This window comes from Miscanthus floridulus, chromosome 6 (assembly GCF_019320115.1).
Source record: "Miscanthus floridulus cultivar M001 chromosome 6, ASM1932011v1, whole genome shotgun sequence".
NCBI classification, from domain to species: domain Eukaryota; kingdom Viridiplantae; phylum Streptophyta; class Magnoliopsida; order Poales; family Poaceae; genus Miscanthus; species Miscanthus floridulus.
The window spans coordinates 113,730,401-113,748,057 of NC_089585.1; the positions used below are offsets into that span (position 1 = coordinate 113,730,401).

At 45.6% G+C, this 17,657-nt stretch overlaps 1 protein-coding gene across 1 annotated transcript; it reads right to left on the reverse strand.

Moving 5' to 3' along the window:
* Positions 1-1,975: 1,975 nt before the first annotated feature.
* LOC136456630 (receptor-like serine/threonine-protein kinase SD1-8) lies at positions 1,976-16,736 on the reverse strand. The gene is made up of 7 exons (XM_066456559.1): positions 16,493-16,736; positions 9,857-10,185; positions 9,506-9,716; positions 9,161-9,398; positions 9,024-9,075; positions 2,578-2,679; positions 1,976-2,481 (listed from the first exon to the last, which is right to left on the reverse strand). Exons 1-7 carry the CDS (start codon positions 16,734-16,736, stop codon positions 2,179-2,181), a joined length of 1,479 nt encoding a protein of 492 aa, XP_066312656.1. The 3' UTR covers positions 1,976-2,178.
* Positions 16,737-17,657: the final 921 nt, after the last annotated feature.

The following is a 17,657-nucleotide window of genomic DNA, read 5'->3' on the forward strand; positions in this document are numbered from 1 at the left end:
GGCCACATCTGCATGCGCCATTTTCTGCTCTCGTGACTGGTGACTATGGGCATCGAACTCCACGCCAACGCGTTTCAGGTGTATGTTTCATATGTGTCATCCAGATGTTGTATATATTCATCTAGATGTTGTATATATTGCAATGGTTATATACATATATTGCAAGTGTATCTTTCAAATGTTTCAGCTGTTTCATTTGGATGTTGCATGTTTTTATCTGGATATTACATATGTTGCAGTGGCTATAAGCGTATGTCGCAATGTATGTTCCCAATGTTTCACCTGTTTCAGACATATATTGCAAGTGTTTTATATGAATGTTACATACGTTGCAGTGACTATACACATATGTTGCAAGCGTATGTTTCAGTTTATTTTACCTTGTTACAGTATGTTTCAGCAAGTGCTCCTCCCACGTGCTCTGACTCGCGAGCACGCACACGCTGCACACATAGAGCCAACGTCGCCTATCTCTGTTACGTGGGCTAGCTCCAACAGGGTAACTTGCCTAGCAAAAAGTGTTGCCTAAAAAGTTGATGATATTTATCTAGCCAGGCAAGTGTAAAGAAGTGTGTTTGGTTGGTGCCTGGGTCTGAGAAATATATAAAAGTATGCTTTCTTGTCTAATAAAAATTTAATATATGTTGTTTAAATAATATATATGAAGACAAATAAATGATTTAAATTAGTAATAAAAAATCATAACCTAAACCATAAAATGAACATCGATATCAATGAAAGGAAAAAAACCACAATTTAATGTCTTGTCGGATAGGAAAGATCCTTTTACCAGTCAGCAACGCTTTTAGCACTAGCAGTAATAGGTTCCTTACGGTACTTTGATGGATAATTATTTAATTAATTAATAGTAGAATGACAGACGATTGGAGGCCAGGCAACCCAGGTGCACCCAGGCACACGATTTTGCTCGCCTGGGCTTTGAAGCGTTGCCTGGCGCAGGCAGTGTTTCAGGGTTGCATCCAAACGCCATCGAGGCAGCGTCCAGGCAACCGGCCTCCTAGGCAAAGGACACCTAGGGTCTCAACCAAATACGCCCAAAGTGTATGCGCGCATGCAGAGCGCTAGAGCGGGCCAGCACCCAACGGACGCAGAACCACGCGTCCTGCACTACCAGGCGTGGCCCCCACGGTGCAGCATACAACCGGGTTAACACATGAGTACGCGCTGTGCTCCCTCTCTCTCTCTCACATGTAGCTGGGTGGGCCCCACGCACATGCTCTACGGTGAAGGCGCATCAGCAAGAGGAGGTGCGTGTTAAAAAAAACAAGAGGAGGCACGGGGCGTATCAAGCACAGCAGCACATGAGTAGCGTGCGTGCGGATGGACGTCTGGGCGCTAGCATGACCCTTTTTTTCCTTGTGTTTTCTTTGGTATGGAATATAAGAAGAAAAAACTCGTGCAGATGGACGTCCGGGCACATTGGTATGGACGTCCGGGCGCTAGCACGACCCTCTTGGCACATAACTGTTTTATTAGTTGCGCAGGAAAAACTGTGTTCACGGATTCATCTATGCTTCAGTCCAACCCGTGGCCGCGTAGCGCTAGCGCGTGCGACCATCAGAGACGGTCTCACCGACGCATCGCCAACGAAGAATTCTCTACTGTCCGTGGGGCTCGCATCGCAATCGACGTGCACGAGTCGACCGCGCGCGATGACTTGGTACTAGCAAGCAACGATTATGCCGTGTGAGTGTGTGACTGACTCGTCAGTCGTCAATCAATCATTCGTTGGATTTACAGCCACGTCCAGACTGGCGGCGGCCAGCGGAACGCCGGAACACGACCTAACGATAGGAGCAGCTGCCGAGCGGGTTGAGGTTACGAAGGTGATGGAGAGAAACTGTCTCGCAGACTTCACGTACACGGTACATGGAAGAAAAATGCACTCGTTTCTGTCAATAAATTGAACCGGGTGACTTATTGAATGTAAATAAATCTTTACAAGCTCTGAACTTTACATCTTACAGGAGGGTTTCGAGTGTGGCTAGTGGTTAAAAAAACAGAGAGCCAGGCCTTTGTGACAACGGAAACCTTTGATGTACTGTACAAAAGCTACGTACACAATACAAGGCACAGACTACATCAGTAGAAGTCTAGAAGAGCACCAAGAAAATAATCACTACTGGTGGTCTGCAGGTGAGGGCATGCAAACCGAAGCTACCTAGCGTCAATTGCGGTTATGGTCACGCTGTTGGCCGTGAGGCCATGAGACGAGTCCGTGTCCGACGTGTTCTTATTCCCGATGTTCACCCCGGGCTCGTTCGGCTCAGGGACCGTCGCGTTCTCGCTGGCCAGCATCATGACGACCGACGACATCAGGGGCCTGTTCCTGGGCTGCACCTCGACGCACAGAAGGGCGACCTGGATGCATCGCAGCACCTCGCTGTAGTTGACGCCGCTGCCGTCCATGACCTTGTCCACCAAATCGACGCTCCTGCCTTCTTTCCACATCATCCACGCCTGGACAAGGACAAATGACCAGACCAGCATGGTTAGATAAAAATGTTCAGAAAGAAACAACATGCAAATTGTGCTGCTTACAGTTGTAGTACTTACATAACGGAGGAGGTTGAGATCAAGCTCTTCTTCGTAGAAGCCTCGGTTTCTCCTGCCAGTGATGATCTCTAGAACCAGCACGCCGAAGCTGTAGATGTCGGACTGTTAAGTACTTTGGATTGTCTAGGTGTGGATCCAGTGGGTTAGTTCTTTCCTGTTGAATCATGAGTTTGCTTCGGGGTAGGAGACAGAGAGAGAGAGAGATGTAGAAGCATCTGACCGTCGGAGGAGCTCCCTGCCTTCACTGGTTCGTCGATGAACATCTGCGCTAGGCAGCGACGTTTGGTGTAGGTGTGAAGACCGGTGGTGGTGGTGGAGGCAGTGGTGCTTCCCGCCGCTGGCAGTGCCACCCTCTGGATCGGATTAGGGTTAGGACAGTGGGATGTGGTGGCGGCGAACCTCGTACCGTGTGCCGTTTGCCCCACCTCCTCTTTATAGGCACTGTGCGACGGGGGCCCACTAGCCACGAGATGGCTGGACGTCCCCGATCAGGACGCGGTCAAGGGGTCCTGTCTCGACCGTTGGGTCAAGACGGATGAGATCAATTCTAACATTCTCCCCCTTGATCTCAACTCATACTTTAACCTTAAACTTTGACTTTAATCCCTTTCGCTTTTATTTGTTCCATCACAGATTAGTGTATAGAGCATGCTTCATCGTCACGGTCAATCGCCGATAGACTTAACAGCTACAATACACATCTCTCTTCTGAAACAGATTCTTTAACTTTGGGCCCTTTATTGTCCGGAAATCATAGGCTATACCATAAAACCCATGTCGACTGTGTGTTCTCTAAACACACTGGGTGGTAAGCCTTTTGTACGCGGATCCGCAAGCACTTGCTTGTTACTTTTATGTTCAATATTTTTAGTATGATTCCGGACTTTCTCCTTCACAACGTACAACTTTATCGTCAATGTGTTTGGCAGCACACTTGACCCGTTGTTATAGGAGCGAACTACTTAAATGGTTATTGCTGTTGTATACCATTATCAATTCCGGGTGTAAGTTCTTTTAACCACTTCGCCTGTCCTTTAAGCCTCATATCAAGCTATACTGTGGGTATGCATCCTTGATGACACCACAACTGTTTCTTTGGAGCTTTTCCACAATAAAACTCCAACTGCGAGTGTTAGCTACTATGTGGGTTTCACTAAACATCTCGCCAAAATTTAACATTTGTACCCACAACTATTTGAGAGTACTTATTCTTTCTTACTCACCATGAGGCCTATAAATCTTTGCACAATTGCAAAACATTCTCATCTCCATTCCAGTGATCTATATCTGGACTGGACTTCTGCCAAAATATCCCGGATACATGAACTATGTCAGGGTAAGTTCTTGCTTATAAGCATTCATTAAGCTTCCAACAGCTGAAGCATATAGGACGTCCTTTTGATCGATCTCATATTCATTCTTGGAACACTGAAAGTTCCGAAAACTATTACCCTTTACTTTAGAAACAGGCGCAAGTTTACTCACATATATACTTTATTTCTTTAGAATCTTCTCTAAGTATACACTTGAGACAGTTCTAATACCCCTTTTCCTTTTATCTCGGTAAGTTCCAATTCCTGGAACGAATGATGCTTTACCAAGACCATTCTCATTGAAACTTGAGGACAAGAACTGCTTCTTCTCCAACAGTAGATTAACACCACTACTAGCGAGTAAGGTGCTACCCACATGCAGGATTAGGAAAATAAATTTCCCATGTTTAAACTTTGCATAAATACAATTGTCCTCTACATTCTCTTTAAAACCCAAACTTTCTTATTGTACTGTCAAACTTCAAGAACCACTGTCTTGAAGTTTGCTTTAATCCATAAATGGATTTCTTTAGGCAACATCCCTTTACGTTCTTTTTCTTCTACGACTAAAACCTTTTGAGTTATGCCATGTAAACTTTTCCATACAAGTCCCCGTTGAGGAATGTGTCTTTACATCCTTTTGATGTAACTATAAATCGTAATGTGCCACTAACACCATTATGATTCTAAAAGAATCATTGCATGCTCATTATAATCTATTCCTTCTCTTTAGTGTAAATCATTTCACCACAAGTGACGCTTTATAGCTTTCAATATTCCCTTTTGATATCTTTCTATATTCCCTTTGGAGTCATCTTTGTCTTGTAGACCCATTACAGCCTACTGTTTTGGCTCCATTGGGAATTTTTCTTAGTCCCAAACATCGTTGGTATTTCATCTTCCTTTACTTCTTGCCATTTAGATGAGTGAACGCCCTCTCATGGCTTTTCAAATGAGGTGGAATTATCCTCCATTTGAATTTCTTTCTTATTCTTTGAGACCTTCTGAGGCCTCGTGGCACTTCTTTCGTATGGGGCTATTGTTGCTCTTTATTGCCAAAAGGCAAATGTTCTATAGCCTCCCGTATCATAAGATCCTTGTTTACTTATTCATCTTCTTTAAGAGCTAACATCAGGTGTTGTATATATCATACAACATCAACATGTATTAAGCAATTTGTTGCTCTAAACACTGTAGTGGATATGTAATCCCACTTCTATTCAAGCTTTAGGTATCTACATACCATGCTCCCCCAGATTACTCCATCTTCTGTAAATATGGTGTATCTTCAAATTTCTTATTTTGGGTTTAATCTGTCAAAAAACTCATACGGCGCGTTTAGCACCGCCTTGATGACTCTGAACTCGTCCAGTATGAATACTAGCCGACTATGCTATCTTCCCATCGGAACTATAAAAAGTCCAGGAATTTAGCTATTTCTTTACTTTAGGGGTATCGTTATTATGACCGTCTTACTCCCTCAACGATCACATTCATCTTTTATAGATCACTTTTACCTTCAATGCATAGTATGCATTGCATTATCTGAAGTATGGGGAAGTATCTTTCTTAATCTTACATTTCTCCCCCTCGAAATGTGGTATGAACTTTTCTACCACAATTTCGAAACATTCAGAACTCTTGTGAATGAGGAAACTTTGATTACTTACTTCATCCACATGATTACATCATGCAAACAAAATTCGTATGGGAGTACATTTTCCTCATTACACTTCAAAACTCAACATAGTCTATTATTATCAATACTTCTGCAAGTCACACTTGCATATCATTCTTATCTCTTGGTTCACATGCAACTTTCTTTTGTTCTCAAACTCATTGAGTACTTATGACCATGACACAATCAGAGTGTACGGTAAATACTAGAAAAGCATAAGAGCTATCCCAAACTTGTCTCCATGTGCGGGATATTTCTTTAGAGCATATGAATCATCGCATCCTCCTCCCGCCATACGGGATAAGTACTATGCCAAACTCTCCCGCCATGCAGGATTGGTTAATATATGTACTATGCCAACTTTACCCCGTCATGCGGGTATTTTCTCAAACTTTTCCCGCCATGCGGATACTATCACAAACTTTTTTTTCCGCCATGCGAGATATTCCTTTGAACGGACATAATTGCCAGGATTGGCTCGTGTTCAATCATCAAATTCAGAAATAAATCCGAATATTCTTTTAACACACATGTTTAATCCAATGTTAGTCAAATTAAACATGTATATGACTTTTACAACTCTCATAAGTGAAACTGAAAATAAATTCTTCTCCACAGAGAGTACATAAAAGACATTTCTCAATGAAGACTCTCATTGATCTATCTTTTTTTCTTGGATCAATATCCTAGAATTCTTTTCTTTTGAACCCATTCTTTAAAGAGAGCACAGTCCCTTAACCAATGGCATTCTTCTATCTTTTTTCTTGGATCAATATCCTAGAATTCTTTTCTTTTGAACCTATTCTTTAAAGAGAGCACAGTCCCTTAACCAATGGCATTCTTTCATACATAACTTGCCCTTAGGCATTTCATCATCTGAGTCACAAGTACCCAGCTCATTTCTCTTTCTGCCTTCAAGAATGAAAGCATGTATGTCTTTTGTCTGAAAAATATTCAACAATAATGCTCATTAAACTTTGAAAACTTTATGTTCTATTCTATATCACCGTTGGGCAGAAATAGAATAAAACATCATTCTTCTACATTAATTCCACATCACCGTTGGGCAGAAATGGAATTAACGTATAGAAATTCAATAATCTTGAAAACATAGAACTGCTCCTCAAAATTAAATTCTCCCGTTGGTTCGAATTTAATTAGAAGACAATCAACTTCATTGCAGCGGAAACATGAAAATACATTTATCTAGTTTAAGAGCATTCCTTGAACTTTATCTATTCTCTGAAAATTGGTCACTTTGATGCAAAATTATTCAGAGATTCAAACTTTAAACATAAAACTCATAGAATTATAATATTGTTATCATCAACGTTGGTCAGAAAATAACAATACCATAATTTAACTTTAAGCTTAAACTCATAAATGAACTTATAATATTGTTATCATCAACGTTGGTCAGAAAATAACAATATTATAATTCATCTTATCTATAAACCGACTATTCCTCCAATTAAAAAAAAATTCTTCTCTTTGATTCTAATTTTAACTGGAGGATAAACTTTTCATCATTTATTGAATAACTATAACTGCTCTTCAAATTAGAAGACAATAAACTTTTAACTTTGCAGCGAAAATTGACAAAATTTCTTTTCTACTTTTCAGAAGCATTTTACTGTACTTTTCTACTCTCTGAAAATTCTAACACGTTGGTGCAATAATTATCAGAGATTTTAAATCACTCTTTGAATGAAATCATCGAAATTTGCTTCTGAAAATAATAAAATAATTCTCAATCACCACTGTGCATTCGGCCCAACCGGAGATACGGCCCGACTTACTTTTCTTGAATTTTATCCACAGGAAAAATTCTCTTTTCTATTTTTTTTCTTGAGCCATTAATCATTTCCAGGAAATAACATTTTACTGGAAAAGGAAAGAGAAATAGACTCATTTGTTCACTGTCTTCCCGGCCCAGCAGCAAAAACCGGTCCGGCCTTGTTTCCTCGCGCGCGCGCGCTGCCACCCAGGCCGCAACGTGGGCCTGGGCCGGCAAAGCGCCGCGGCTGCGCGCCCCGCCTGGGCCTCATTTGGCCCAGTGACTCATCGCCGTCGGATCAAATCCAACGGCCATCCGGCCGAGTCGGGCGAACCAAAACATCCCTGCCGCCGCACCCCTGAAACCCTAAACACCATTTCCTCCGTTCCCCTTCTCTCTCGCACGCCTCACGCGACAGCCGTGGCAGCCGTGGTTGCCGTCGGTGCCGGTCGGGGCTGCCGTCCTCGCCGGTGAGGAAGACGCTGCCCGGAGTGATCCCAGCAGCGGCTCCCCCGTCTATTTTCTTTCCCTCCTCCTTTCTCTCTCATGCCGCACTCAGAGGAGCAGCAGTGGCCCAATGGCCCGATCGGAGGAGGAGTCGGTGGCAGCGCCGCCGCCAGTCCCCTCGCCGGTGCGCGCGCCCACCGCGAGGTGGACGCGCCGCCGTCAAGTGGTCTGGTGGTGGTGCCCTTTACCGCCGAGCCCGAGGCGTGGCCGCGACGGTCGGCGGTGTTCCACTTCCCCGCGCGGTGGCAGTTGCGACAGCGGGAAAGAAGCTCAGGTAAGTCCCTTCCTCCTCTTTGTCCCCATTCTTTCTTCTGGGATTTACCCGATTTGGGGATGGGGTAAAAATTAGGGTTCGGGTTTCGGGATGGGCACTGTTCTTCTTTCCCAACGGGCTAGGGTTAGGGTTCGAGTACTTTTCGAAATCGAGACCCCTTCTTTCCCCTTTTCTTTACCCGATTAGGGTTTAGGGTTCGATGGACCCTTTGTATTCCTTTTCTTTCGATCCGAATCGGATCTAGCTCATCTCTTCCCGCGCGTCAGCAAACCGGCGACGGGTGCTCCATCCCGCGTGAGGCGGTAATGACGGCGGTGGGGAAAACTTCCCCGGACCGTCCAATTTCTTTAGGGTTTCATTTTCTCCGAACCGAAGTTCGTTTCTTTTTCTTTCTTCTTTTCTTTGCCCCGATCCAGATCCACGTACTAGAGAACCTGCTCTGATACCATTGTTAAGTACTTTGGATCGTCTAGGTGTGGATCCAGTGGGTTAGTTCTTTCCTGTTGAATCATGAGTTTGCTTCGGGGTAGGAGAGAGAGAGAGAGAGATGTAGAAGCATCTGACCGTCGGAGGAGCTCCCTGCCTTCACTGGTTCGTCGATGAAGATCTGCGCTAGGCAGCGACCTTTGGTGTAGGTGTGAAGACCGGTGGTGGTGGTGGAGGCAGTGGTGCTTCCCGCCGCTGGCAGTGCCACCCTCTGGATCGGATTAGGGTTAGGACAGTGGGATGTGGTGGCGGCGAACCTCGTACCGTGTGCCGTTTGCCCCACCTCCTCTTTATAGGCACTGTGCGACGGGGGCTCACTAGCCACGAGATGGCTGGACGTCCCCGATCAGGACGCGGTCAAGGGGTCCGTCTCGACCGTTGGGTCAAGACGGATGAGATCAATTCTAACACGGACTTCATGGAAAACACGCCATCCATCGCATATTCCGGGGACATGTAGCCGCTGAAAACCAAAAACCGTCTCTCATGTCAGTTTGAATGTCCATAATTTGGGGGCCATAGGACCAGGAGATCAAGAAAGAACTTACTATGTTCCAATGACCTTCAATGTACATGCTGTGGTCTGGTCACCTCCGAACATCCTTGCGATGCCGAAGTCTGAAATTTTGGGGACCATGTTTCTGTCCAATAACACGTTGCTAGCCTTGAGATCCCTATGGATGATCCTGAACCTTGAGTCTTCATGCAGATACTGTAAACCCCTCGCAATCCCCAAAATGATATCAAAGCGTTTCTGCCACCTTAGCAACATCCGCTTTCCTTCGTCTGCATAACGCATAACCATTAGCATTATAGCATTTCTATGCAAATACAATTCAGTAAACTAAACTTGTTGGGCAGATAGATATATGTTTCTGCAATGTCAAACTGACCAAATATGAACGTGTCGACGCTCTGGTTGTGCATGTACTCGTACAGGAGCATCCTCTCCTCCTCGTCGATGCAGCAGCCGAGCAGGCTCACGAGGTTCCTGTGCTGAAGCTTGGCGATCAGCTTCACCTCGTTCTTGAACTCCACCGCCCCTTGCATCGATCTCCGGGACTGCCTCTTCACGGCTACTTCCTGCCCGTCCTCAAGCTTTCCCTGTTCAACAGTTCGCAGGTCCCAGCATCCCGTTAGAAATCAGGGACAATCGGCTGACAAACCCTTTTTCAGATTATTCTACCATTTTCAGGTTTTATCATCCTACTGTTAATAATCACACTCCTTCCTATCGTTCTTACCATGTAAACAGGACCAAACCCTCCTTCGCCGATCTTGTTGCTCGCAGAGAAACTGTCCGTGGCGGCCAGGACCACCGCCAGATCAAACAACGGCAGGTTGTCGACGTCTTTCTCGGCACTCTTCCAGTCCTCGTCCAACGCCTGCTGTTTTCTTGCCCTCAACGGGAGCACGTCGTCTCCGCCGCTCGGCGCCGAGGAATCCGTCTCGCCGTGACGTTTCCTCCTCTTCCTCCAGACACAGCAGCAGACGACCGACGGCAGGAGAAGCACGCCGGCAACTGCCGCGACGACGCCGATCACCACGCGCTTGCTCGGGACCCGGTGTCTCGCTGGAAAACAAGCAGCGGCAATCGGCAAAACGTTAGGTGGTGAACCGGCCTAACACTGTGTTCTGCATGCATCTAGTCAATCAGCCTGTTCGCTTGGTTGTTTCAGCCAGAGCTTATCAGCCAACCGTATTCCTCTCATAACAAACCAGCATCCGCCGAGCTTACCAGCGAACAGTATATGCGAGCGTTGCAAAAGTTTCGGACTAGAAAAATACCAAAGCTTTGGTTCCACTTACTTAGAAACATGCATGCATGATGTACCCCTTTCTATGCTTTAGGATTTTTTTGCCGCTGCTACCTCTAGAACAAATGTGCGTATTTCTACCACCTGTTAAGAATAATCGTACCTAGAAATGCATGCATGTGGTCGATGTAAAACAGTCGCCGCTGTATAGTTTATGATATCTAGAGATTTTTTTTTAATTTTAACATTTTTTTGAAACTAATTTTAAATCTAACACGGTTGGGTTTTTTTTAAACTAACACTTTTGGCCGCGCCTATTGCCCTGGCAAGGCACGGCCAAATGCCTGTGCCGCGCCATGCATGGTGGCGCGGCAGAGGGCAGACGTGGCGACGACCGGAATTACGATCGTTGACGTGGCAGGGCTCTGCCGCACCATCGATCTTGGCGCGGCAGTGCCGTGCCACGGAGCATGGCGCGGCTGGGCCAAATAAATATCACGAGCGAGTCCCCCTCGGCCGCACGCACCCTTGCCCGCCCGCCCGCCGCCGCGTATCGCCTGCCGCCAGCCGCACGCGCCCCGCCGCCACGCAGCGCCCGCACGCTGCCGCGCCCGACCGCGCCCGGCCACTCCCGCCACGCAGCGCCCACGCCAGCCACGCCATGAACGCCAGCGCGTCGAGGCCGCCCGCTCCTAAGGTACCTCCTTCTTGATTTCATGTTATTTTGATTATTATTGCTTTTAGGATAATTAGTGATTTAGGATAATTAGTAATATAGGATAGTTAGGGTTTTATGATTGTTATTGATTTATGATAGTTAGTGATTTAGGATAGTTAGTGATTTAGGATAGTTAGGTTAGTGAATTTATTTGTGATTTACGTAGGTAGTTTTTAGGTTTGAGGTTAGGATGTTGGGTTTAGGGATTGATTATGTATTTATTATTTAGTTTATAGTTAGTTATTTAGTTAGGGATTCTGGGTATAGATACTAGTTTATAAATGTCGGTACTTACTAGTGCGTGATACGTCGATTTTGATGACTTCATGAAGTTTCGTCAAATGCTTATATTCTAGTGAAGTTATTTATGTTACTAGTGCGTGATATGTCTGTTAACTTTACTTTGAATATATACATGTGCTTTCATATTGCATAACAAGTAGTTCAAATTTTGCAATGCTACATAATGTTAATTTGAATTTTGTTAATTTGAATACTCTAACGCTTTGTTTATCAATTTGTAACAGGATGGACCCCTCCCACGCAGCACCCGTTGTACCCCATTCTTGAGGTGGAGTACGATGACCAGCACCGAGCACACATCTTGAGTGACAACGACGCAGAGGTGGCCTTGCCTACTTTGAGGCCCCGCACGCACACCAGGGCGCACCAGTGGGACGAGCGTTATGCGCCGTACATACGGCGTGCCGGCTTCCTCGAGCTTGTCCGTGTTGTCAACCACGGTCTTTCACCCCTTGACCCAGCACTACTTACTGCAGCTATAGACAGGTGCGAGTGCATTCTTTGTACGTAAACTTTCTTGTAACAAATTTGAGGCAACTAACAGTCGTTCTATTCTTATAATAGGTGGAGGCTTGAGACCCACACGTTCCACCTACCTTGTGGCGAGATGACCTTGACCATGCAGGACGTGAAGGCTATTTTTGGCCTTCGGTTGGGGGGACTTCCTAGTGACAGGGATAGTTGACAACGATCACTGGAGGGAGCTGGTGGCTCAGTTTACTGGCTTTCTTCCACCGGACAATGAGGCTTCCAAGAAAAATAAGTGAGAAATTCAAGCCTATTTAATACTTGCAATGCTTTCCTGCAGCCATCGGGTCTCATTTTCTTTGGTCAATTTCAGGAAAACTTCTGGTGTTTCGTCATCCTGGATCACGGAGCACTTTGATTACTTGGACCCACAGGCTAAGGAGGCTCAGATCGATAGGTTCGCTCGAGTGTGGCTCTGGCACTTTCTTGGTGCTTTCCTCTTCCCAGACGCCTCAGGCAACACCATCAGCTGGATCTTCCTTGACATACTACGCTAGCCGTGGGAGAACATAGCGGCGTACAGCTGGGGCAGCGCAAGTCCTGGCATGGATGTATCGACAGCTATGCATTGCCTGCCGTCGCACCTCAGGGTATGCGAACCTTGGGTGTTGCTCGTACCTACACCAGGTTTGGTGTTGGGAACGATGGCCCGTTGGGAGGCCACTTAATACTAGTTTACCGGTAAGTACTTCGGTTCATTATATTCTTCGATATGGTTACATATGATGAGTTTATTAATGGCTAATTCATTATCATATTCAATGCAGCAATGGAACGGGCAGGATACACTCCCTATAGCTCTGTTTATCTGGACGGAATTAGAGTTAGTTAGAGGGAATGCGAGACGCAAGTATAGGGAGTACACAGACGGTCTCGATGTCCATACACAGCACCAGGTTACGCTCTCTTTACTATCATACATGTGTCTTGTTCGATCTACACTATATCATAGACTAACTCAATACGAAAATTTCAGGTGCATTGGTGTCCTTGGGATGCTCCGGAGCTCCAGTACTATCTCAGTCATGTCACTAGGGACGAGTCAGACGAGTATCGCTGCGACGTCCCTCTTATTTTCTTGCATGTGGTCGATATTCACTTGCCCATCAGGGTCTGCAGACAGTTTGGAAGAATGACAGGCTGCCCACCACCACTTTACTCCACCAACCAAGAATTACACGGGTGTGTTATCGATTAATAACAAAGCTACAATTCAGAGATATGTGTGGTACAACTAACATCGTTTTGTTGCAGGTATGATCGCAGGAAGAGGTACTAGACCCAGGATTGGCGCAGTGCCACACAAGCGCGCACATCCATTTGTGGCAGAACAGGGTACGGACATCCGGTCCATGCGGGTCCTCCACACGACCAAGCACACCTTCGACGAGTACCTGTGGTGGCTTCACAGGTCTACGAGGACACATATCAAGCCCCCGTACACTGAGGAGGCTATTGACGAGGACTCGGAGGAAGATGTCATCGAAGATGTGTACGACGTTACCACTAGGGAGGACACACAGCTACAGAGAGCCCCGCTTCAAAGATACGTGGTAAGATACTTGAATGATATAATTTATTATCATTTTGGTATTAAGTATGTGTACTAAAACTGTCCAACCGCAGTTTCTGTACCTAGGCGACACAATTGTCAAGGCTGTCCAACAAAGCAGCGTTTCGGCTTAACGAGTCTAGAGGGCAGGGGCCAAGCGTTCTCGCGGCTTTTGTGGAGGTAAACATAAACTTGTCCGTTCTGAAAATATTTCTTTAGTGTATATGCGTTTGGGAAATACACTAACTTTAACGTCTATTTATGCAGAAGGTGAAGAAGAGTTGCAGGAAGCTAGCTCAGAAGCTGAGCTGCATGGACACTCCTTATGAGGAACCTCCACTTCCGGCGCGGTCGGGTGGTATGTCTTCAACCTCTTTGAGGACACCAGCTGACTCTTCTCAGCCGATGACAGGTGCCACTTCTGCGGTGCTTACACCACCACATCATAGCTCTGGGAAGGACCCTGCAACCGAGGACGACGATGATGATGACGACGACCCCCCGGGCTTCCACAGACAGCACGACTAGTGGGACGATTGGCCGCAGGATGAGATCGGCATGTCTCAGCTAGGTGGTGCCCCGTTTAGTACGCAAGGAGCCTCATAGGTACTAACAAATGTAGTTTATTTAAATACGTATGCTCCTATGAACTAAGATCATAAAGAATTATAAGTAATCGTGCATATCATATACTTGCAGGGTATGAGCCGTACGCACCGCCGATGCCGACCACACTGACGTTGGCTACACTCCCAATGTGTTGCCAACAAATTCAGAAGAGACAGAGGCGTCCGAGGGATCCTTACACTCCTGGGTCTTAGTTTGTTAGGTCGAACTAATATTGGCAGTCCGAAACTTACAGGCTTAGTTGGTTATGTTATGTCGAACTTATGTCAAACCAATGAAAATGTTATGTGGCAGCTTGTGAACTTGCGCACGGACTTCATTTATTTGCTTCATATTCGTTTCTATGCGTCGCGGCAGCACTTCCGTCATGATTAGCTTTCCTGGTGTCCCAAAATACTACACGATAGATGAGCACCGAATAACAATTCAGGAATAGATTATATATCCCCACAACCTGAAGATCATCCACCAGGAATCTAGGATCGCAGCTTTATAGTTGCATTTCTATCTATTCTATGGAGCTGAAAAGATAGACAGGGAGGAGGAGGAGGCCAGAAGTCGAAAGCATCTAATGAACTTCCACGATGAGTGTGTACGTATATATCCTATGAGTTGTTAAGGAGCAACACCACGAGTCCACGAGTGCTTGTGATCGATTGATTCACCTATAATTAATGTGAGAGGCGTGTAAGGGGGAACTAAAGATCAGTCATTACGGTGGTTAATACGGGCGGCCGTTGAAAGGGAAACACATGAAACATACATCTGAAACGCGTGAAATATCCGGTTGCAAAAGGCTCGTCAACACTGGAGCTCGACGCCGGCGCAGAGTTCGATGTCATAGAGTGACGGGGTGGTCGCCGGTGCGAAGTTCATTAGCGGCACAGGCCTCGGTAGTGGCCGCAATAGGTGGATGGACGCGTGGCCACGTGGCGAGTGGCGTAGTTCCAAGCACGAGGCACGGTGGAGGCGGTAAACCGTCCTAGATACCTGCCGCTGCCATGCATCGTGGCGCGGCACTGCCGCAGCCAAAATAGGTGGCGTGGCAGGCCCTGCCACGTCAACTGTTGCGATTCCGGTCGTCGCCACGTCAGTCAGCTGCCGCGCCACCATGCATGGCGCGGCACTGGCATTTGGCCGCGCCAGGGCAATAAGCGCGGTCAAAAATGTTAGTTTAAAAAAAACCCGACCGTGTTAGATTTAAAATTAATTTCTAAAAAGTGTTAAAATTAAAAAAAAAACTTTTGATGTGTCATTTATCAATTTGGGTGGTGTTGGACGATAGCTCGTTCAGTGATGTTTTCCGGTAGACTGCACGGTACCTAACCAAGCGACTGTGATACATGGTTGGGTGCGAAAACTAAGTGCTGCCACGGTTTTTGGCCAAGCTACGTTTTGATAGTTGACCCATGCATGCCACTTTGCTTCCATTCAAAGGTGATCCTTGAATTGCCTGCGGTATCATATATCAAAACAAATGCGACTGGGTCGAGGAACAGAAAACTCTATCCAAGTTTTCTTTTTCCTTAAATGTGTACTTCCTCTATACTAAAAAATGAAGTCGTTTTGGATAAGACCTGGATCAAACATTGAGAATATAAATCATGAATAACTTTTAAGTTGTTGAGTTTGGAAATGTGAAAATCATATGTATAGATTTATCTTTAAAAATACTTTCACAAAAAATTACATATATCATTTTTTGATAAATATATTTATAAAAATAAGTAGTCAAAGTTAAGCTTTGGAGACTGTGTCGCTGTCCAAAACGACTTCATTTTTAAGTATGGAAGGAGTATGCAGTATTCCAGTGTGGTTTTTAGAATGGAAGTGGTGGCCAGTGATACTTTCTTCTATGAGTGGCCTATTCTTGACCGAGATTTTTTTTTGAACGAAACGGGAGGGGTTTGTACCCCTACAGCATAAATTGAAACGAAACAAGCGGTTCAGATTACAAAAAAAAGCGCTAAAACTACAGAGCACAGAAGCAAAGAGGAGGCGGGACAAGCCTAGGAGACAAAGAAGGTGACAAAGAAAAACAGCACAAGAGCCTGCTGCAGAATTCAACTAGTGCACACGCTGTTTTGTGACTTGTGATCGTTTTAGGCGAGTTATAATTAGGCGGATGATGGGACACTGGGGCCAATTAATCTCGACAGCTACGGAGACGAGATATCTCAACCAAGTCTCACAACAGTATGCTCCAATTTACATTTCTACATCTGTCATGTAAGGTTCCTAGCAAGGATGTACAAAATTTATATAGATTTGTACTGACGCATAGAATCGCGCAATTATAAGATCATAAAAACTGACTGAAATTGTACTAAATTTGTACTGAATTGAAAGAAGTAGTATGTGACCAAAAATAAAAAGATTGCGTCAGAGTCCGAACCTGCGGCATTGAGCGCATCTATCTCCGACTGCGCGAGCCGTATGTAGACATCCTGAACGTCCGTCGGGTACAGCCGCATGTCCAGCAGATCGACGGCCCAGATGACGCAGCCGCGGCTGAGACCCCCGCTGACGTTCGCCTCAGCGTACGCCCGGCAGCTGCAGTTGCTGAGGCACGCCTGCCAGCACTGCTCCAGCGTCATGCCGGGGTACACCGTCGCGTTGGTGGCCTCAGGCAGCTTCATCCGCTTGACGACCCAAAACGAGATATTTGTTTCACGAGAAAATAAAAAATTAAACAAAATCCAAAATCTTAACGAGAGTGACGACGGTATAATATAGAGTCTCGGGCGTCAACACCCTGGACGCGCCCCTAATGGGCCCAAACACGATACACGGTTCAACGGACCAAAAGACAGTATCGCAGCACCCTGACAGATTCTGGACGTTGACTTGTTTCGACGATTCTCGTTAATTCCGAAGGGCTTTTGACGTGAGATCACTTGAATTAGCTTCCTTATCTAATTAGCTTTCCATCCATATATGGATCGTCGAAAACGGAGCCCGGACGCGCCAGTGTGACCAGTTTTATGATAGACTGGTCCTGTAACCCGAGATGGGCTCGAACTTGATTTGGGCATCCACCTTGGTGACTCGAACCGGATGAGTTTCGGGCCTCCTTCTTGGTTAGAACACCATCGCTGATCTTCTCGTCCTCTTGAAAGCATCTAGGCCCCTAGTTGGGTTTGGTGATTAATGATAATACGTGATTACTATGACTAACGTGTGTTTTACAGAGGCAATTAAGTTAGGTCATGTTAATGGAGATCGATTGGACAATCATGGTGGTCATGCCCCTACGATGAAAATCGTTTCAGTTTTCAAAGGATGGACGACAAGGTTAATGATGGACTAGTGCTAAGTGTCGATTGGAGTTGAAGAGACACTTAGAGTAGTTTAGAACTTTGTTTTTTCTTTTTAGCCGTACTATTAAGGGGGTATGGACGGATAGCTTGACCTAGGTGAGTCTAGTGAGTTAGGTGTGGTGCATACTTGTTAAAACTAGCACTAGGTAACTCCAAAATAGCCCTTAGATCCAATGAAGCAAACTTCATTCACATATGATCGAGAGTTGGAAGTGAATGGAGGGTCAAATATTGACCGGA

What these genes read in the sequence shown, in the direction of transcription:
- LOC136456630 (XM_066456559.1), bottom strand. Translation starts at nt 16,736, where the DNA reads ATGAAGCTGCCTGAGGCCACCAACGCGACGGTGTACCCCGGCATGACG. An exon ending in AGATGCGCTCAATGCCGCAG is followed by an intron (nt 10,186 to 16,492) that starts GTTCGGACTCTG and finishes CTTGTTTTCCAG; the next exon opens with CGAGACACCGGGTCCCGAGC. An exon ending in CGTCGACACGTTCATATTTG is followed by an intron (nt 9,399 to 9,505) that starts GTCAGTTTGACA and finishes TGCGTTATGCAG; the next exon opens with ACGAAGGAAAGCGGATGTTG.